The sequence below is a fragment of the Elephantulus edwardii genome, unplaced genomic scaffold (genome assembly GCF_000299155.1).
Source record: "Elephantulus edwardii isolate Elephantulus edwardi_28Jun2011 unplaced genomic scaffold, EleEdw1.0 scaffold00101, whole genome shotgun sequence".
NCBI lineage: Eukaryota > Metazoa > Chordata > Mammalia > Macroscelidea > Macroscelididae > Elephantulus > Elephantulus edwardii.
The window spans coordinates 8,777,038-8,799,001 of NW_006399851.1; the positions used below are offsets into that span (position 1 = coordinate 8,777,038).

A 21,964-nucleotide genomic window follows, 5' to 3' on the forward strand; every position below is an offset into this window, starting at 1 on the left:
ATCAGAACAGAGCAAGGGAACACTGCATGGTTCAAAATTGGGAAGGGTATATGCCAGGGATGTGTCCTATCTCCCTATCTTTTTAGTGTTACCAGTAAGCCAATTGTTAAGTGTTCTGAGTCAAGTATAACTCATAGCAACCAATGAATAACACACCTGAACACAAATTAGCACATACTCTGAGTAGCTCCCCCAATACAATGAACTGATAGGTGTTGTAACTCTTAACAGCAAACCCTAAAAATTATTGTTGTTGTATACCATTGAGTCAGAACCAATGCATAGCTGACCCTCCGGTAGGTTTTCAGAGGCAATTAATTGCATGAGAGGAGATTACCCATTCTTCTCCTATGCAGCAGCTGGTGGATTTGAACCTCATGCATTTGGATTGCAACAGGATTGCACTGCAGCTTCTTGCCACTAGGCCACCAAAGCTTCCTCCTAAAGATAATCAGGCACACAAATATCATGGTGCAGGACAGCCTTCTCTGGCCCCAGTTGACCCCACCTTTCTCGCTTTGGGCCCAAGGGCTTTACACCAAGCACCTTTACTAAAGATCCAGCTGAGCCCATGCCATAGTATTCTCCTCCCTTGACACCATCCATCTGACCACAGTTTGGAGATTTCAAAACTATCCTTTGAAATTCCTCTCACTCATACTTGGTGTTGGACATCAGCACCATTTTTCTTTGTATTGTCAATTCTCCCTATGTTTTGATTTTGTTATGTTTTAAGGTTAGGCAGTTGTTAGATGACATCAAGTTTACAACTTGTAGTGATCCTGTGAACAACAGATCTGAATCTTCCTCTAACGTTGCTTCTAAAGCGGCATAAAAGAGAAGTGTGAAATGAAATGATTCAACTGCATAAATATTTCTTTGATATTTACCATTTGACAGACATGCAAAATACGGAGTTTGGTAAAACCAGGACTTGCCCCCACAAGTTCATAGACTGGATGGAATAGCTCATGTACAGTTTGCATGCAGTGTGGAAACTGCCATAAAAATCTCTGCACATTGGAAGAGAGCACTCTGAACGACGGTAGATGTCAGGGCGTCCGCGAGGTTTTAAGAAGAACTCAGTCTGGATGTTCTAAGTCTAGGCGGACTTCAGGGTTTGGAGGCTTTGACTTACAGATAAAAATTAAAAACTAATTGCCAAAGATTTACATATAAGCATTGTAATAGTTTATCACACCAACTAAAACAAATAAACCATGAGTAGTGAAAAAACAAACAAAACCCACCAAACTCATTGCCACAGAGTAAGGAGTCAGAATTGAACCCCCTGGCAGTTTTCCACCAGCTGTAAATCGCAAGGGAGGAGATTGCACTCTTTCTCTGGTAGATTTGAAGCAACAGAGAGACATCACCTTCGGGTTAGCCGTGAGGGAAGGCCGAATTCGAACCGTATGTCCCTGTTTGGTGGACCTACAAATTTGACTTGACAACCCACTTAGGAATGGATCTATCGATCAGCTGGAAACACTGTACAAACAGGAGTTCCACATGGGAGAGTGCTGTTAGCAGAGGGAACATGTGCCAGTACACAGAAAGCGTGAAGCCTTATCAAAATTGTATAGAGTAGAAGATGAACAAAGTCAAGAAGATGAACAGCACAAAACAACTCCCAAGGCCGATAGGGAAAAACACATCCCTGTTAACGCTGATGTCATCCGTTCTTGCAAAGATAAAAAACAGCATTCACCATAGTTCAGAATGAGCTGGCAGTCTGGCGGCCAAGTCCGATGGGACTGAAAGTTTCCATAGACCTGGTGGAGGTCCTGCCAAACTTGTTGACAGCAAGGCACCACTAAAGACATGCTTCTCTCCACAGCATATTTCTCTCCTTTCAGACTTGTTTCCTAGGCAAGCACAAAAGGAAGGGAATAAAATATTCGAATATTGAATTGGATCGACCACACTGATGTTGCTGACAAAACGACGAGAGCGCGTGCTGACTGGTTTATGGGCACTCGCAGGCTGTGATTTGAGCCCCTCTCTCTGTGAGGAGCGCTGGAATCAGTCCTGCTCCCAGCGCGCTAGCTGAGGGTCGCACCACGGCTTCCCTCCGCCTTCAAACAAAACTGAGCCCCCACCCCTCCTGTAGTTGCAAAGTTTCGGTTGCGCAGTGGGAGCTCTAGACAAAGATCCCAGGAAGTGGTGGCGTTGAGAAGAAGGCGGTAACAAGCTCCAGGCTCCGCGCATGCGCCTCAGCCCACTGGGACCTCCGAGTCTGTAGGGGGCGATAACTCATCGCTAGCGCTTTCGAATCCTCTCTCCTCGAGAGCTGCTTCCGGGTTGGAGGTTAGACGGCCCGTCGTGGAGAGTGCAATGGTGCAGCTTCGGTCCCGTGCATCCCGCACCCCGGTGTCGGCCGAGGCGATGGTGGATGAAGACCAGCTAGCCTCGGAGGAGGAGGCGGAGCACGGACTGCTGCTGGGACAGCCCAGTAGCGGCGCCGCCGCCGAGCCCCTGGAGGAGTACGAGGACGGGGATGACGAGTTTGACGACGATGCCCCGGAGGAGCTGACTTTCGCGAGTGCCCAGGCGGAGGCGAGAGAGGAGGAACGACGAGTGCGGGAGACCGCGCGCAGGTTCGGAGGCCGCGGCCGGACCCCAGTCCCGGTCCTGCCCTTCCCCGCTGGGGGGGACTCGCTGGGGTGACTTGTCCTCTCTTGCAGGGATAAAACTCTCCTCAAGGAGAAGCGGAAACGGCGCGAGGAGCTGTTCATTGAACAGAAGGTTGGTTAGAGGGTCGGAGACATCGGTGCTTGAGGACGACTTCCCCGTTTTGCGCCGTTCGCGGGCCAGCGTCTGTCCAGATGCAGATCACGGTGGTGGGAGGCTTGTGCCTTTACAATCGCGGGGATAGATGCTCAGTTCTGAGGCACCCTGTCATTTAGTTCTCCGTGAAGCCGTTTACCTGAAACGAGCTTCCTGCTGCCAGGCCTACTCCCCACGGAAATGTCAACGGCAGAAAGATTCTTAATGAACAGGGTGGATCTTTTTCCTGTTTCATCAAATCTTGTGGGAAATTAGTAATAGGTTCAGATCTTTCAAAGATTTCATGGGTCTAATCTTTACCTTATTGATACTGGGGATAGTAATTGGCTTAGGGGAGCTCTGGTGGCCTGGAGGCCACGCTGTCAGCCCAAAAGCATGCGATTTGAACCCAGCAGCTTTTCTGCGGGAGAAGGGGCCAGGGCAGTCTCCCTGGGATTTACTTCCTCTGATAACCCGTAAGGGGGTCATCACGACTGGCCTGTTTGTAATATATGTCGTCTAAGAAGCAATTCCTGACATACTGTTATGGGCCTTTTATTGACTTTTAAATCTCTTTCCTTCAAGAAAAGAAAACTCCTTCCAGATGCCATTCTAGAGAAGTTAACTGCCCAAACTCCTAAGTAAGTAATGGGTATCATTCTAATACTCATGTACATATAGAGGGATCACACTGGTACATTTATTTGAATCCATGCAGTTGAAATTGTAAGGTCTAAATTAGTGGTTTGAATTTGGTGGGAAGCGTGAAGGGAGAAATCCCGTTTCTTTTTGCTCGTTACCCTGTAGAGCCCCAGCTTCTGAATCCTCAGTCCTATTGTGTAAATTGTACTAAGTGCCTGTTAGGCACCGTGAATATGGGGGGTGCTTTTTAACATGTCATCTAGTTGTGCACCAGACATTTCTCCAGACTCGTTGACTTGACCCTTTCTCGCTATCCAGTGGAATCAGTTAAGCTCCACTTACAGAAGACTTGTAAATGCCGAAGATACTTTCTATCCCTTTTGTCCCTCTGTAGTGATAATAATTTTGGAAGATTTTTTTTTTATAAATAAATATTTCGTGTGTGTACCGTCAAACTGGCTCTGACTGGTACAAAAGATTGTCCCTCCTTCTCCAGCAGAGAATCTGGTGGTTTCAAACCGCCTATATCTGGGATTGCAATGCAGCTTCTTGCCACTAGGCCACCAGAGCTCCCTTGGAAGCTTTTTCTTAATATTTTAGATTAGTGGTTTTCAAATTTTCAGTTAAAAGAACTTAAAAATATTCCAAAAAATTACTCATATTCTAGGAATAGTACCTGTACAGCCAACCAACCAAATATATTTTATGTTAAATTCTTTTAAAGTGTAACTTGTCCCAACCACCCCCTTCCCTTCTCAATCACTTATGTGGCTTTTCTACCTTGCAGTTGTTTTTCTATAAGCATCACTTTATTTTACATTTGTCTTTCATTATGTTACAGACTTCTTGAAGCAGCTGTCTTCATCCTTGTCATCTGTGCTACCTGTTTAATCTTTTGTGATTTCTCCAAATAAGAGGCACACTTACTAGCAAAATATTGCTATATAACCCTTTAGCTTCCCATTAATCACAGCAACCTTTTTTAAAAAAACAAAACAAAAACTTCCTGATACGCTTCTAGACTTTAAAATTCTGAGCAGCAAAGTATATACTAGTTTGGCAATTGTGAGTCAGTAGCATGATTTTGGGGTATGATTTTAGCTTTTTCAAAACTGATGTAAGATCCTAAATAAACTAAGTAAGGAATATTAAGGATGGTGGTAATGAAAATATTAGGGCTTAGAATATCGTTAATAAAACCAGGTAAAATTATTAAACATACTAAGTGTTGTTATCTGCCATTCTAACTGATCCTTGTTTTTTGTTTTGTTAGCATAAAGAAACCACCAGGAAAGTTGAAGGAAGGTATGAGCTATTCTAGGTAATTTTCCCCGTAAGTGTCAAGAGCATTTGCAGAGCTCTCCAGGCCCATCTTACTGGTCCTTCAAGGAGACCACGAGCAGAGACTTGGCTGCTGCTTATATTCCTGGCCAAAATTGCAACCAAGTTGGCGGATACCGTTACTAGTTACTGTAAAGTGCGAGCCGACCAATAGCTATCCCTCCAGTGGGTTTTCAGAGATAGTAAATCATGTGGGAAGAGACTGCTCATCTTTCTCCCTCACATTCATTACCACAAAGCCATGGAGCTCTCTAATTTTCATTGTTTACTAGACAAAATGAATTCCAGTAAATACTGATTAGAAAATGTAACTTAAATTTTGTAGGTAATCCACAAAAGAAAAATGAAGGCCATGAAAAAAGAAGTGACTCCAAGAAATCTAAAGTGCAAAAACTACAGTCTGTTGGGTAATAAAAATGAATGTTTTGTTCATGTAGCCCTCTCCATTGTTTTACCCATGCATGTACAAAGTTTATGGATCTCTATTATATTTGTAGCTGCAAAAGTACTTTAGGAGGGTAAGCCTATACCAGCCTCATTCATTTGATCTTTTTTATTGACTGCTAGGAAGAATAAAAGATATGTGGCTTTAAGGCTCAAAGACCAAGACTTGAAAGATTCAAGACAAGCAGCAGCTAAAGCCTTCATACAGAATTCTTTATATGGTCCAGGAACCAACAGAACGACTGGTAATTTCCTTATGTACTGTTTTCTCACTTTTTACTTACTATAAAAGAAGACAAGTAAATAGAAATAATTATCTTTTCTAGTAAATAAGTTCCTGTCTCTTGCCAATAAGAGGTTACCGGTGAAGAAGGCTGCAGCCCAGTTCTTGAATAATACTTGGGGTAAGATCCAGCTTTTGTTTTCTTACCATTTTCAATATTGCATGGTTTTTAAGATGATAGAATGCTCAGATAATTGTGAGGTACCATACTTTTTCCTTCTCAATGTAACCTTTCAAAAACAGGTCATTGTAGTATTTGTGCATCTCCAATTAACAGGTCTTAATTTTTTGTTAATAAAAGGCCTGATTGTAGTAATAGCAGTTTTGTAAGCTAGAGGATTTTTTTTGAAAGTGAAAAGTAAAGTAGATTAGAAAGTATATCCTAAAAAGGGGACAGACTATCCAGTTTGGTCAGGAAATGTGGAGGAGACAGCATGCCAGCAAGGGGAGCTCTTGTTTGTGGCTTCCTTGTCCATGCAGCCCTGGCCTTTGAAGAAACATTTGCAAGTATTGATTCCCTGGAAATTTTATATATTCTAATATTCTGTATAACCTTCTATTTTAGGAGCTCAGAGAAAACAAAATGCCAAGAGGTTTAAAAGACGGTGGATGTTCAGAAAGAAAATGTCTGGGAAAGGAAATCGAAGCTGAATTAGCGATCAGGGTGGCCCACCAATGGCTCCACAGAAGAGAGATGGACGGGCAGTCTCCCAGTGCTCCTGACAGCTTGGAAACCCCTGATGGAGAGACAGCTGGGAGTGGATTCTGACTTAAAAAGCAATGTCTTGTTTTTACTGGTTCACTAGGATTTTGTTAATTTAGAGAAAACTTTTTCTTAGAGGGAAAAATATAATAAACTGTAATTTTAAAGGTCATTAGTCTTTGAGTGTCTTAAAAGAGCTGTTTAAAAGGTACTGCATTATTCTTTCTCCTTAGAATGTTTATCCCTTTAATAGAATACAAGCATTACCCACAATAGGCACAGCCCTGTCCCTCTGTATCACCTGTGGCTGGAATGGAGAACTGAGAATGGATCTCAAGAAGTCTTCCAGTTCCTGTGCTCTGAGGTCCTGTTACTTTGTTTCACAGAATATGGTTATCAGTATTCTCATGGAATGGTAAAAATTTTAAACAAGTACTAACAGTAACTACAGACATACTCATTTTAGAGAAGGTTCACACTTCAGTGTAGACATGTCAGCCAACTTCCCCATCACCAAATCAAAAGATGCAGTTACCTACCTTGTTGGACAGATTATAATTTTACTGTTAATGAATCTGGAGGTTGGATTGATGGGCATGTCTCACATGCTCTATTATGATTATAAGGAGAAACACATTCATCTTACCATCCTATCACGTTTGATGTTAAGCTGTGGAAGCTAGTAAACAGAAGGCAGGCAGTCGTGTTGTAGGGCTCAAACTCACAGTGGAAACTACCAATTTTAACTGCTCACATTTTAAATAATAGGAAGCAAGTAGCTAATGTATAAATGCAATTGACAATAGAATCTGTAGAATTAAATTTTTAATGGCTGGTTAATTATATCACTACATTTTTATTGCAATATAGTACTCATTTAAGCACTTAAAAATGGAAGGTGTACAAAGATTAAATTAAGACACGGTAAATTGACTAAATATTTGGTTTTTATATAAATAAAGGTCATAACCACACTGTTGACATGTAATACTGTTATAATACAACAGTTAAACTTGTGAGTCTACAACAGAAGTCAGCTGTAGTTAAACAGGAAACAAAGTTGAAAAAGACCATGTTAAAACAAAACTACTGGGACTAACAGGTCGGGATTGTAAGTAGCAACAAACATATTCACTCAGCTCCTGAGTATTTCAAGTTTTACAGTACACATTAAAAATGATTTCTTCCATCAACACTATAAATTCAAACTGTCAGATGTTTATGCATTTTGCAAGTTACACTGATTGATGCCGATATGGGAGTGGGGTTGGAACATCTCCCAATTTGAAATTTACATCACTCACATGCTAACACAAACACAACTTGTTCCATTTCCACACCCCTTGTTCCCCCCACAAAGAAGGCAGGATTTTTTGGTTTCTTTTAGGTAATTGTTTTAAAGGATTTGTGATGATCAATTTGAACGTCTGAAATTCAGTAATATTAAACTCTTAGACAACTAAGAGGTTAAAGATGGAAAATAATTTCTCCTAACACTAAGTTAGAAAATCATTCGCATCATGCTGTAAACTAGGAAGCAATGTAAAGCGACAAAAAACCTGTCCCCAGTACATAATTAAAAAATCTAAATTTCAAATCAGCAGAGCTGGTCTACTTTCAATGTTGACTATATGCCACAATATAAGATGGAGCTCTTTAAATGCATAGCTAATGTAGGTAGTCTTCCACTGTGGCAAATGCACAGGATCCAATTCCTGATCGAGCCATCAGTCCTAGACACTGTGTGGCCTGTCCCATTGCGAGGGCAAGTGGAGGTTGCTTTGGCAAATTGTGGGTTTCTGAGGAGGGGGAAAAACAAAAGGGAAATCAGTAACATTTTTAAATGTCAGATATCAAAACCTTAACACACTTTTTACTTCTGTACAAACTATGAAGGGTATGTGACTTTACCATGACCAGACAGTGGAGTCTGGTGGACATCCTTCAAGTTTTCTGTTTGCTGTCAAAAATTACCCTTTAACTGGGGAAGAATTCTCTTTCAATTCTAGTTCAAACAATTAAAAAACTGCCCATTATAACAGGACCCTTTAAATGAGATATGTCAGGTAGCAGTGGTACAAATGTAGTACTACCAAATTTGTTCTTTGCCATAGGACAAAGTGAAAAGTCTCAGAAGCTGTGTTATCTCTACTCTGAAGAAAACAGAACCTTTTAATATAGATTATTTAAATTACTAATCAGTCCTTTAGCAGCCCAGCTGATTTAACAAAGGGCAAAATATTAGTACATGGTGAGTTAAGACACCATACAGTTTTATTCCACTCCTAGTTCTGAGGATGCAATTTGGTGGTGGGAAAAAGAAAAATTTTTGCAAAGAATTAAAAATAGAGAAAGTTCAAGTTTTAAAGATACAAAAGAAGCAAAGTATGTTAAGAAAATAGTCAAGAAAAGGCACCGAAAAATTACTGTTGTGTAGCAAGGCTTTACGTTTAAGCTAAATATTGATGAAAAAACGTCCCCCCCCCATTCTAACCATGACTGTACAGTTTAATTCAGATTTAACTTGTATCAATCTAAGTTTTGCGACAACAATCAGTAGGATAGAATAAATATTTAAAAGAAATTTTTGTCTAGGGTGAAGAACATTTCCTGGATAAACAATAAAGTTGGTTTGATACTTACCTTTTTGTGTGCTGCCCTAGGACCAGCCCTGCACAAATAGTCAACAAACTATACCAATGAGGTGAACTGTAATCCAGGCTTTCCTATTAAGAGGATCTGTGGGAACTGTCCCCCCAAAATACAATTTAGATATAACGCTACAAGATGCAAACTATGTCCTGATCCCCCATGACATGATAACCTGGACAGCTCTAAGAGGTTTAAAGGGAAAGTCAATAGCCTTAATTGCCAGTTAGGGGAATTTCCCTAGGGTGTGGCCTGTAAACCTATTGTCCCACAAGAGATAAAAGGGAAGGAAATCTGGCAGAGAGGCAGAAAGATGCAGAAACAGGGCTCCTCCCCAGAATTAACAAAATACCCCTCCTAGAACCAGTACACAGAATTTCAACTTCTAGCTTTCTAGACTGTGAGATAACAGATTTGTTCATTTTTGCCATCCACTTGTGCGACCGCTTTTGTGGCAGCACCAGAATTTAAGCAGCCAGCTCCAGACTAAGAAAAACAGGATGAGTAGCAGAAAGAAGAGGCAAGGAACTTCCTAAAGGAGCAGCAAACTGGGTGATGGACTATAATATAGGGAGGTGACAGGCCCAGAAGGAGCCTAGCAACAGAGCTGATAGTGGTAGTGAAGACAAGAGTAGTCTGGGAGAGAAACTGCATGCAAGACTCTGCCTACTTGCTTCCTGACTCTTCTTCCTGAGTTGTGACCTGTTTTTCCTGATCCCTAGTTGTACCCTGTTCCTAAGAAATTGCTTAACTATTACATATTTGAGTCTTGTGCGGCCATGGCAATGGAATAGTAAACCCATTAAAAAAAATGATAGACCCATGGGAGGGAGACTCACTATCAAAACTGGTTAAAAGGTTGAAGTGTAGGTAAGATGAACCTCCACCTCATCTGGATCAGCCTAGGACTGATCTTGTTTTTTCCCTCCTAAATCTCTGGCTGCTCTTGATCTTGGTCACTAGCCTCTTCCAGTTAGATTCGGGTGCAGTAACTACTCTCATCTGAATTTTACCACAGCTTTAATATTTTTCAGCATATTTAAGATTATATACTTTAAGGGTCGCTAAACGACTCGATGACACATAACAACAACAACATACTTTAAGCATTATTGTAGATGAATTTACACCTACAGAATATATCAGTTTACATAAGTATTAATAAGTAAATGCATAAGGATTAACCAGCTTTAATAAGCCTAGAACTAATTTTTCAGATATTTTAAAATTTAAATATTACAATCGTATCCATGTAATAACATTAGTGTATCAGACTGTAACTTCCACTTTAATATTCACATATTCAAATTTCCTTGAAATTAACCCAAGAAATAAAAAATATGATCTTAAGAAAATCTGTTAACCATGCCACCCAAAGGTAATAAAGGAGGTCAGAATTGCTTCCACTGTGGAAAGCTGGGCCACTTCAGGAGACAGTGTCACAAACGAGAGCCATAGATAGGCAAGGGAGTAGAGAGGAAGCTCCCACTCACTTGCATTAAGTGTGGATCTGAAGGACACATGGCCAAGGGTGGCCCACATTAGGTCCTCCTGGCTGAGAGGACTGACAGGCCCCAGCTCCCAGCTGGAAACAAAGGAGGACGCGTCAATGATTCAGATCCTCCAAGAAGAGCCGTGGGTGAGCATTAACATTACTGGTAAGTATATTCATTTTCTCCTGAACACAAGAGCCTATGATTTGGTCCTAAAAGCCTTTTGAGGTCCCAGCTCTTCTCACTATTTCGTAGTTGTTGGAATTGATGGAAAACCTCATAAGCAGTTCCTTACTTCACCTCTGCCTTGCATGCGGACTTCCGAGCTGTAAAACAACCCAGTAGCAGAAGGAATTTGGTCCAGGACTTAAGAACAATAAATGACATAGTTGAGCCTCTACATCTTGTGGTTCCTAACCTTTATACTATAACAGACAAAGTGCTAGACAATAAGCTTTTTATTTTAAGAACTACTGTAACTTGATTTGTGCCACTGTTAGAACCTTTACTTGGTATATTATTGGTTTTAATTTTTGACTCATGTACATTTAACTTGTTAGTTAAAATTGTATTTTCTAGGCTGCAACAGTTCCATGATGCATCTTCAAGGATATGAACATGTATGGCTAAGCACAAATGGTAACAGTGCATCTAAATTCCAAAATCAATCTCCACAATAGTCAACGTGTTTCCTATTGCCAAAGGGGCCCTTTAGAGTAGTAAGAGAAGATCTTCACCCTGAAACCTACAGTGTCCCTTTTCAGCAGGAAGTAGCTAACAGAATACACCATCCCCTTTTCCTTATGAATCAGGGTGAAATCTCTCTCAGGGAGGGGTGTTAGGGAATGGCAAAGGACACACTGACAAAGAAGATTAATCAGAACTGGTTTTGACAAGCACTGTGGCAATAGAACAATTAAAACAGACTTTCAAGGAAAAAAAAAAGAGGAACGAACTGGGGGTGGGTGGGTAGAGAAAATAGTGCAACAATGAATGAATGGAAATCCAAAATCTCTGTAAATGTTCATTAAAATTAATAAAATAAAGTTTGAAAAAAACACATTGTTAAAAAAATGAAAATATGTTACCATTTTCAAAACTCTTCGAAAGTTTGTCATTAAATACAAGTAAGTTGTTATGATTACCTATAATGTAATTATTTCACAGGCAATTAAGCCATAGGAATGGTTTGCCCCATAATATCAACTGTTAGAAAATTATTTTTAATTTATTGAATTAAATTGTATTTAAATTTATAAATTTACTTAGTCAATAGGGCTAAATGAATTCTGGATACCCAAAAAAAGTCAGTATGTTAACAAAAGGAAGTTTTTCTTTATCCTGTACCTATTTTAATTCTGAGAACACTGGGGGCTATGGTGGTGCAGTCTGTAGGGAGCTATAGTGTAGCACAAATGAACCTCTCTGGCAGTTTCAATCTACCAGAGTAGTTCTCTTTAGGACAAAGACAGCTATCTCTTCCCATGTGATTTACGACCTCCCAAAACCTTGTTGGAGGTCAGCAATTAGTTCCAACTCCATATTTCACACCAAAAACCCCACCTATTTCAAAATCTGTCATTAGACCTTTAAAAATAATTTTATATTGACAAAGGCTCAAATGTGACTTTTTCATTGCTTCCCTCATAATCCTGCCATATTAGTACTGACCTTTATTACAAATCTCCTTGTTGAAAATTCTCTAATATATTCATTGTCTGATTTAATTGTCCTAAAATAAGTTTGAAAAATGTGGATAAAAATCCTGTCAGAAAGACATAATACAGATTCCTAAACTATAGTGAGGGAAATGGAGTTTTGAAGCTGGAAGAATAGTTACTCATATCTAAGTTACCTCTGAAACCTCTTGAATTGCTTAGAAAATTAAGATTTTATGTAAGCAACTCTAAAATTATATCTAAATCCATACAATGCAATTAAAAGATATTAAAAAATGTGCATCTGTTAAGCAGTATGGCCATATAAACATAGCTTACTCTTAGTCGATCAATCAACTTGGGAAGAGAGAATTTAAGTTTCTCAATGTGAATATACCTTACTGGATGAAACAACAGGAGAAATCACTGTACACACCAAATTTATCAACATGGCTAGGTTTCATGGCTAGATCAGGTTAAGCAATAACAGAGAATGACTACATGCCCTAATCCATACCAAGTAATTTTCATAGACATCAAGGCATTTGATATTGTTGGTTGCCTTTGAGCTTATGCTGCAGCCGCCACAGACCACTTGCTCACCCTTCTACCCACTGCTCTGGTAGGCTGTCCTGCCCTCACCTGTGCCTGTCCAGGAATATATGGGGCTGTAGAGGTTCTGGTCAGCTGACAAGTGGTTCAGCCAGCCCCCAAAGTGTATGTCTCCGAGTCCTTTCTGGTCACCACTTGGTTCATCCCTGTTGTCCCTCAGTTTGGAAGTGGGGGTCAGAATGTGGGGTGGCCCACATCCAGGACCCTGGCCCACTTAGGCTCCTGCCAGGCATCATCCTGTCCTCAATAGCTCGCTCCAGCCTCCATCCTCAGCTCTGCACAGCATTCTAGCAGCAGGGTAAACTGTGCCCCCTTGCCTCCCTACTAGGTAGGGAATACTATGTAATATGACTGTCTTTTCTACATCTGATGGTCAGGGACCTTGGTATTAGTTATTGCCAGATTTGTATAATTAATGAGAAATATAGTCTGTTAAAATTTTTTTTACTATTATAGTAAACAAGCTGCTAAGTGAGGAGTCAATTCCAAGTCACAATAACAGTCCATTGGGTTTCTGAGGCTACGACTCTGTAAAAGAGAACACTCATCATCCTCCCTCACAGTAGCTACTGGGTTCCAACCGCCAACCTTCTGCTTAGCAGTGCAACACTTAATGCACCACTGAACCAGAACTGACCCCTAACTGACCCTTCAGGGGGTTTTCAGAGGCAGTAAACTGCACAGGAAAAAATTGCTGATCTTCCTCCTGTGGAGCAGCTGATGGATTTAAACCATGAGTGACCCTTTGGTTTGGCAGTGTAACTAACTCTTTACCACTAAGCCATCAGAGTTCCCCAAGTGAGGAACAGCTATATTTAAGAGCCATTATCGTTTTTCATTACCCTCTTTTATTTCAAAAGACACAGCAGAATTTAGTCAATGTAATTTAATAATTACATTTTATGAAACGGGCTCAAAGGCTGGTGCCAACAGGGTCCTCAAGCCGCCTCACTGCCTTTATTCTACATGGTGGTAGCTGTGATATATACAGTTCCCATACTCTCTGCTCATTAGCAACATCTCAAGCACAAATGTGGGAAGCATAGGAGCAGAAGGTGATGGGCTAAGATCCTGATCTAATTAAAAATTTGCAGATACACAAGCTTGTTCACTGTAGGAACTGTTTTCACTTGGCCTGCTCCTGGACAGTAACATCACTTTCTGATCTCTTCATATCAAGTTTACTGCTTTACAGCCTCACTCCTTACCTATTTAAGACCAATTATTAGAACATTTTCACTGATGCCTCTGAACTTTTTCTATAGCTGCTAAACTATGACTCTCTCAACTCATCAACTATCTAATTCACCAGAACGATCACCACTGTTGTTGTTCCGTGCTTTCGAGTCAGAACCAACTCATAGCTGACCCTTCAGTGAGGCAGTAAAGCACATGGGAGGAGACTGCCCATCCTTCTCCCGTGGAGCAGCTGAAGGATTTGAACTTTAGGATTGCAGTGCAGCTTCCAACTGAGCCACCAGAGTTCCCTAAACTATCAGATTATTGTTGTCCAATGGGGTTTCACAGGCAGTTAATGGGACGGGACAAGACTGCCTATCTTTGTCCTACAGAGTAGCTGGTGAATTTGAAGAACCAGGTGACTTAGGGATCACAGTGCAGCTTCTTACTATTATCTTACTATTTACTCTACAAAGTGGCCTCTGCTCTCATGAATTAAACCTGATTCTCTTACCAGAGTTATTAATGACATAAACAAACTGTTTACTCAACCTCCGCTCAAGGTTACTTCACTCCTGTCACAGGCTCGTCCCAATTCTCACCACTTTCTGCAACTTTCCCCACTCTCCCTCTGCTCTTAAAATTTCGGATGGAGGGAATGCCCTCAGGTTTGAATTCTTAGCTATCATCAATCATCAATCCATACCCACACCTTTCTCTTGTACCTAAGGAGTGAGAATTTAGGACTTGGCCAACTCCTGATTTCCAGTTTAGAAAAGCAGGAATTTCACTGAAATGGTGTAGGCTAATATTTTACCCTAAGACTCCATTCTAAATGGAAACAGCAAGCATTCACAACTTTCAGAAATGCTTATAGACATGTGCACATAAACATCTATTTTACAAATATTCCAAGAGGTGGCCCAGTCTACTGTTTTCAATCTACTAATTTGGCTTTTGGGAAAGGAGTAAAAGAACTGTATGTTAAGGCAATTTTAATTTTAAAAATGTATAAATCATGTTCCTTACTACATTACCAAATTATAAATGCTACTACAGATATCCTTTTCAAGCAAAGTGTTCAGAGAGCCTGGGTGAAGTGGTCCTGTTTGGTTTTCCTTACCTAATATTGCACTGTTAAGAGCTGAGCACACAGGTTCTCTCTGTATTGGGTCAAGCTGATTTCCAACTGGGCTGTTCCAAGGATCTGAATAAGCTAGTAAACTGAATGCATCCTGTTGAAAATAAAGCAATGCATTAGTTTTCAACACTCACAATGGTTCCAAATTATTACAGGTTAAACTATCACTTTAAGCCCCTCAATTGCTATATAAACATTAAAATAATTTCTTTAACTTAAAATGTCTTCCTTTCTAGTGACTCTTCTTTTTTGTCCTCTATTGATGGGAAAGGGCAGGAGTTTTCATGCACTGGCTAAACACTTAAGTGCCACCACTGATAGTTTCACTGCCTGTATAAAAAAGATGACGAGAGGTCCTATTTCAAACAAGTGTATAGGACCAAATAAAACCAGTACAATGCTAGTTCCCTCTAATTCTTCAACCAATGATGTCTTACTATACCAGAGTACTAATCACTCCCAAAATTACTTTATTTCCCCCTTGTTAATTTTATAAAACGCAACTCTCTGTCAATGCTGTCAAGGTGGAACTGATGAATTATCAGAGATTTCCCGCTTTTCTTCTGTGGAGCCACTCATGGATTTTAACTGCCAGAGATGGACTAAACTTTGAAGTCAGCAGTGCAACTCTCTACCTACAAGGCCATCAGGGCTCCCTATTTTGTAAAAGGCAAACAAAAGAAAATACATATATAAAGAGAGGGTATGGACACAGGAGAGAAAGTGCACAGAAAGACACTACCCATACCTATGGCTGCGGAATGGATGCCAACTCAGAGAACCCTGTAGGACGCTGCAGGACAGAGCTGAATAAGGTTCTAAACCTATAATCTTTACCAAAGCAGACTGTCTCATCTTTCTGTTAAAGAGAGGCTGGGGAGTTTAAACTGCTAACTCTGTGATTAGCAGCACAATGTTTAACCCTCTGCATCACTAGTGTTCCTGAAACCTGGAGAGGTGCTATGAAAAATGGCAAGCTGTGCATTCAAGAACAAAATGTTTTTGAAGTGCTGAGTACAGAAATGTGGAAGACAAACTCCTAAAGGACCCTGTCTCCTGTGGGGTTGCTAAAGCAACCAGCCTCCACCTCATCTCCTCGTTCCTTGAGCTGTCTCATTGCATGATGGGAGCAGAGGCGGGAAAGACTCCCTGGACAACGCGCTGTTTTCTCCTTCCTCAGCCCAAATGACCTCTATATCATGGTTTTAAAGAATTACCTAGGAAAAACTGTCATGGTGGTAAGGCTACACAGGGCAAGGAATACCAGTGCCTACCAGTTAAACACACAGAGCACCCCACTTGACTTAAAATGCTCAGTATTTCATTGACATAAGACTCAGCTCCTCAATGATAATGAAAGCTCTTTGAAGATAAACATTATCTACTCTATTTTTTGTTTCCTGCAGCTAGCTACCCTTGATGTTGGGTACTGGAAAAAGCTCCAGGAGCCCATTGCTAATGAGCTGGCTGTGTCTCACACCAACTCTACTGGACAGGGCAGAACAATCCCAGGTTTCCATGTCTGTAATCTTTACAGAAGGAGATGGCCTCACTGTTCCCCCCTGGAGCACCTGGTGGGCAAACCTTTTAGATGGCAGAGCAACATTCACCCACGGGCTCCTCAATATTCTCCATAGGTCTGCTGATATTCTAGGTCATGCTTTTCAGGTTATTTATGATGCTTTTAATCCATCTCACCAAAGTTACTTGGCTTCTTTCTGGTTTCCCCCAATCTGACCATCAATGGAAAGAATGTCAACAGTTTGTAAAGCTAACATGCATCAATCACATTGTTCACAAAGTTTAACTTGAGAATTAATTTAACCTTTACCATCTAATGAAGTGCCATCCCCACAGTACATATAAATTTTTTTTTATAGCCAATAGTAGGTTATACCAATTTAAAATTTTAAGTGATATATAAAGAATGTGCTCAAGAGATCACAGGTAAGTAAAAATTTAAACAGCAGAAATAAGGCTGATGGTTATTCACTATACAAAAAGAGAAATGCCACAAAATCAAACTTCAGATTGAGACCATCATTCAGCATACATCCTCTTGTACTTAAAACAAAACCCAGTCATAGAAAGAACAACTAGAAGTCAGGAACACAGAAAAAAAAATTACGTTGGTGGCATTAGATGCCATCAAGACCACTACAAATCACAACGACCCTATGAACAACAGATGTGAACCTGGCTCTAGCCTGCACCATACTCACAATCTCAAATATGCCTGAGCCTATTTTTACAGTCACTGTGTTGGTCCACCATGTTGAGGGTTATCTTCTCTTTTCCTGACTTTCCACCTTTCCCAGCATGATGTCTTTTTCCAAGGACCAGCCCCTCCATAAAACATGTCAAGTATGTTAGACAAATTTTCATCATCCATTCCTTCAAGGAGCACCCTGATAGCATGCCCTCCAAGACACGTTTGTTCTAATATCCCATGTCCATAGGCTATTGAGTATTCTACTTGAACGCCACTGTGCAAAAGCAGCAATAATTCTGTCATCTTTATTCACTGTCCAACTTTCAGATGCAAAACAAGTGAATGAAAGACTATGGCTTGGATTTAAAATTACATCTTCAATATTTGGCTCTCTGGAGAGGTCTGTAACAGCAGATTTCCTCAATGCAGTACTTTTGATTTCTTGACTGGTGGTACCATGGGTATTTCCTGTGGCTTCAATCTTTTCTTCACGTCTCTTGAGGCTTTCTACTAGCTAATGGTGAAGATATCTGTCCTGAAGTTGAGCCACAATCTCTGTGGAATGCTGTAGTTTTTGATCATCTGCAGCAAGTACTTCAAGTCCTTTTCACTTTATACAAGTAAGTTTGTGTCATCTGCATAAGTTGATGAGTCTTCCTTCAATCCTGATGGCCCATTCTTCATATAGCTTCTAGAATGATCTGCTCAGCATAAAGAATCAATAGGTATAGACAAAGGATACAATTGAGGCATATCCTTTCTGATTTTAAACTACGCAGTGTTCCCATTCTGTTCAGACAACAGATTCTTGGTCTGTGCGCAGGTTTTGCACGTGCACAAGTGATTATTCTAGAATTCTTATTCTTCTCAACGTTACCCCTAATTTGTTGTGAACCACACAATCAAATATGCCTTTGCAGAGTCAATAAAAAATAAACATCCTTCTGGTATTCTCTGCTTTCAGCCAAGATTCACCTAACATCAACAATGATATTCCACAGCCTCTTCTCAATCCAGTTTAAAATTCTGGCAGTTCCCTGTCACATACTGGTCCAGTCATTTTTTCCTAATCTTCAGCAAGTTTTCCTTGTGGTGACATTAATGATACTGTCTGATAAATTCCACATTCAGTTGGATGACCTTTTTTGGAATGAGATCAAATATGGATCTCTTCCAATCCACTGGCAAAGAACTTCTCATCCAAATGTCTTAGCACAAGTTAAGGAGCACGTAACAGCATCTGTTTGCTAAAACATTTAAAATAGTATTCCATCAATTCCTGGGATTTTATTTTTGCCAAAGCTCTGAGCACAACTTGAATTTTTTCCTTCATTACCATGGATTTCTTGATCCTATGCTGATCAAGAAATGGTTCCGTGTTGACCAATGTGCAAAGACTCATGGTGGTCCTTTATTGTGTGAGGCAGTGTTTCAAGCAGTCATATGGATCAACTCACTTAATCCCTGTTAAAAGAAATCCATGAGGTAGACTGATCTATAATGCCCATTTTATAGTAAGGCGAATCAAGGCAATAAAAAGTTAAGAATGCAAAATTAGTTTATACTTTTAAAACAATTGCAGTCTCTTCTCATTACCAATCTAAATATTAATAAAAACTCCTAAGTTTTGATCACATATTTATTTTCATTGTTGTTATGTGCCATTGAGTCGCTTGTGACTCATAGCGACCCTATGTACAACAGCCCTAAACTCTGCTCTGTCCTGTGCCAATCACACTGTCTCTGACACTCCCATCCCAATTACCCCAGTCACTGAATCAATCCACCTCATAGAAGGCCTTCCTCTCCTGCGCTGTCCCTCCACCCTCCCAAGCATGACGTCCCTCTCCAAGGACCAGTCCCTCCTTACAACAAAAAGTATGTTCGAAGGAGCCTCAGAATCCTTGCCTCCAGAGAGCCGCCCAATTTAAAACCCTGTCTAGGATGAATCTGTTTGTTTTTCTAGCAGTCCATGGTACCCTCAATACTGTTCTCCAGCACCGCAGCTCAAAGGCATCAATTCTCCTTCTATCCTCCTTAGTCATTGTCCAACTCTCTGATGCATAACAAGTGATTGCAAAGACCATGGCCTGTATCAGATGCACCTTAGTCTCCAGAGAGATACCACTGCTCTTCAGTACTTTGGAGAGGTCCCTAACAGCAGACTTCCCCATCGCAATATGTCTTTTAATTTCCTGGCTGCTGGTGCTGAGAGGGTTGACTGTGGAGCCAAGCAAACTAAAACTGCGAACAATCTCAATCTCTTCCATCCTGATGCTGTCAATTGGTCCAGTGGTGAGAATCTTTGCCTTCTTGACATTGAGCCTCAATCCACATTGGAGGCTACAGTCCTTGACCCTCTGCAGCAGGCGCTTCAGGTCCCCCTCAGTTTCAGCAAGCAGGGTTGTGTCATCTGCATAACGCAGATTGTTGATGAATCTTCCACCAATCCTGACACCACACTTCTCCTCATACAGCCTAGCATCCAGGATAATCTCTTCTGCATACATGTTGAAAAGGTATGGAGACAGGATACATCCCTGGCATACACCCTTCCCAATTTCGAACCATGCCGTGTTTCCTTGCTCTATTCTGACGACTGCCTCTTGGTCCATGTATAGGTTTTACATTAGCGCACTCAAGTGTTCTGGGATTCCCGTTATTTTCATTACAATTTGAATAAAGATTATTACTGCTATAGAGAAGTCAGATTGTGTGGTACAAATTGTTGTTATGTGTCACGGATCAGAACTGACCCTCCAATAGGTTTTCATCTGGGTTATAAATCACACAGGAGGATATTTCCATCTTTCTCCCATGGAGCAGGGTGTGGATCTGAACTGCTTACCTTTGAGTTGGAAGGACAACTCTTGACTCACTAACTTTTTTACACCAGGGAGGCTGACTTGCAAATAAATAATACATCAGTATTACCCGTGACAGCAGGAACAAGGTCAAGCATAGATGGAACCATAGCTAAGTGGTTATTTGCTGCTGTTGTGTGCCACCGAGTTGGAAATGACCTATAGCTGACCTTTCACAGCGGGTTTTCAGAGGCAATAAATCACCTGGGATGACACTGACTATTCATGTCCCACAGAGCAGCTGGTGGATTCAAACCGCATGCCTTCAGGGTTGCAGCACAGCTTCTTACCACTAAGCCATCAGTCCTCTCTATGGGTAAGGCGTAAGATCATGAAATTTCTCAAATACCATGCTGCAAAGCTTGATGTTTTTCAAGTAAGACAAAAGAATGGTATGAATTCAATCTGGATTTGGAAAGATCATACTAGCATTATCATAAAAAAATGACATGGCAGTAAAGTGGAACTGTTATTAATAAAAAATATCAAGAATAAAACCATTCCTTTTAAAAATACTGTTATATGAAAATTATTCATAAGAAATATGATTATGAAAAATGGCTAAATTCACTAAAGGAAAGACCCTGGAAATGTTCGTTCATTGTTGTTATTATTGATTGCCGTCGAGTCGAGTGCGACTCATAGAGACTCTATGAACAAAAGACCTAATGCCTTTCTACAATTATCATCATTTCTCAAGTTCATAGTTCCCAGAGGCATGTGGTTTAGGAGTGGATGCCACTCCTGCTTCCAAATGTGTTTTACAACTAGACGCTCCATCAGGTACTGTCCCCCTTGGGAAACCATTCTGGTATTTGATATCCCAATGGTATAAGGTTCAGCACCACAGCAACCCAGGTTACTTCACACATTGACAAAGAGTGATGTACAAAGTAGAAGATTGTTCCTCCACATATAACAGCACTAGTTTCATTTAGCAGTGGTTAAGTGTTGTCAAGTTAAATACGACTGAGAATAAGATTTGCACAAAAGACCTGAACTCTATTCTATAACATCATTTCTGTACATTTACAGAGTTTAGAGAGTTTGAAGAGTTTCCAGAGGCATCTAGTTGAGGAAGTGGATGCCACTCCTGCTTCCTAGCATTGTTCTAATGTGCCATCGGGTCACCTGTGACTAAGCCCTGCTCTATCCTGTGCCAACCTCATTGTCTCCAACACACCTCCTCCCACCACCCCAATCACTGAATTGATCCATCTTATCAAGGGTCTTCCTCTCCTGCTCTGTCCCTCCATTCTTCCAAACATGATGTCCCCTCTCCAAGACTGATCCCTCTTTGCCCACAGTATGTCAGACGAAGCTTCAGAATCCTTGCCTCCAAGCAGGCTGGCTTCATTCACCCTCTCCAGGACAAACCTTTTTTTCTCCTAGCAGTCCATGGTATATTCAACACTGTTCTCTAGCATTAGTGTCTATAAATGGTTTGTAGAAAGCAATGCACAACTGGATTGCAAAAGCATCAAGAATGTTCTTATCCTCTAGAAAGTAATTTTATAAGATTTTAAATCAATGGAATACTTTTAAACAACCCAATTTTCCCTATAATTCTCATTTCCATTAACTCTTCTATCTAATCCCTTCTTACTTTCTGGACTTTACTAGTGAACAAATGCTATTCTTTTCACTTTATATAGTTGCTTATTTTGAGGAGCAGGTGTATTGCCAATCATAATCACCTTCAGGCCTATCTATTATTTCGCCGACAACTGAGTCAAGGGCGAGTTCACCTTCACGCTGGAAGGGTGACATAGGGCCACAGCCTCCAGGATAAGGCTCTACTGGGTCAGTAAGCCTGGAGTGACATCCACTTCCAAAATAGGTTGCCTCCGGAAATTCTATTTACTTGGAAAAAACGATTGAAGTTATACAAGTGTTCAGGTCTTTCATTTATAGGGTCACTATGAGTCATCTACAACTTGATGGCACTTAACAGCAACAAATATATATATATAT

The 21,964-nt window shown here is 40.6% G+C and overlaps 2 protein-coding genes across 2 annotated transcripts in view; one reads left to right on the plus strand and one right to left on the minus strand.

Annotated features, from left to right (window-relative positions):
• Nucleotides 1–2,337: 2,337 nt before the first annotated feature.
• On the plus strand, nt 2,338–6,130 carry NOL7 (nucleolar protein 7, 27kDa). Its single transcript, XM_006891635.1, has 8 exons — nt 2,338–2,600; nt 2,688–2,748; nt 3,355–3,410; nt 4,685–4,716; nt 5,078–5,159; nt 5,320–5,441; nt 5,523–5,600; nt 6,045–6,130. The coding sequence occupies exons 1-8, from the start codon at nt 2,338–2,340 to the stop codon at nt 6,128–6,130; spliced, it is 780 nt and encodes a 259-aa protein (XP_006891697.1).
• Nucleotides 6,131–6,990: 860 nt separating this feature from the next.
• RANBP9 (RAN binding protein 9) overlaps nt 6,991–21,964 on the minus strand; it is a 148,763-nt gene continuing 133,789 nt past the window's right edge. The window contains exons 13-14 of the mRNA XM_006891614.1: nt 14,897–15,008; nt 6,991–7,981 (exon numbers count right to left, since the gene is read on the minus strand). Of these exons, the coding sequence (XP_006891676.1) occupies nt 7,851–7,981; nt 14,897–15,008 (243 nt within the window). The 3' untranslated portion in view covers nt 6,991–7,850. The remainder of the gene's footprint in view (nt 7,982–14,896; nt 15,009–21,964) is intronic.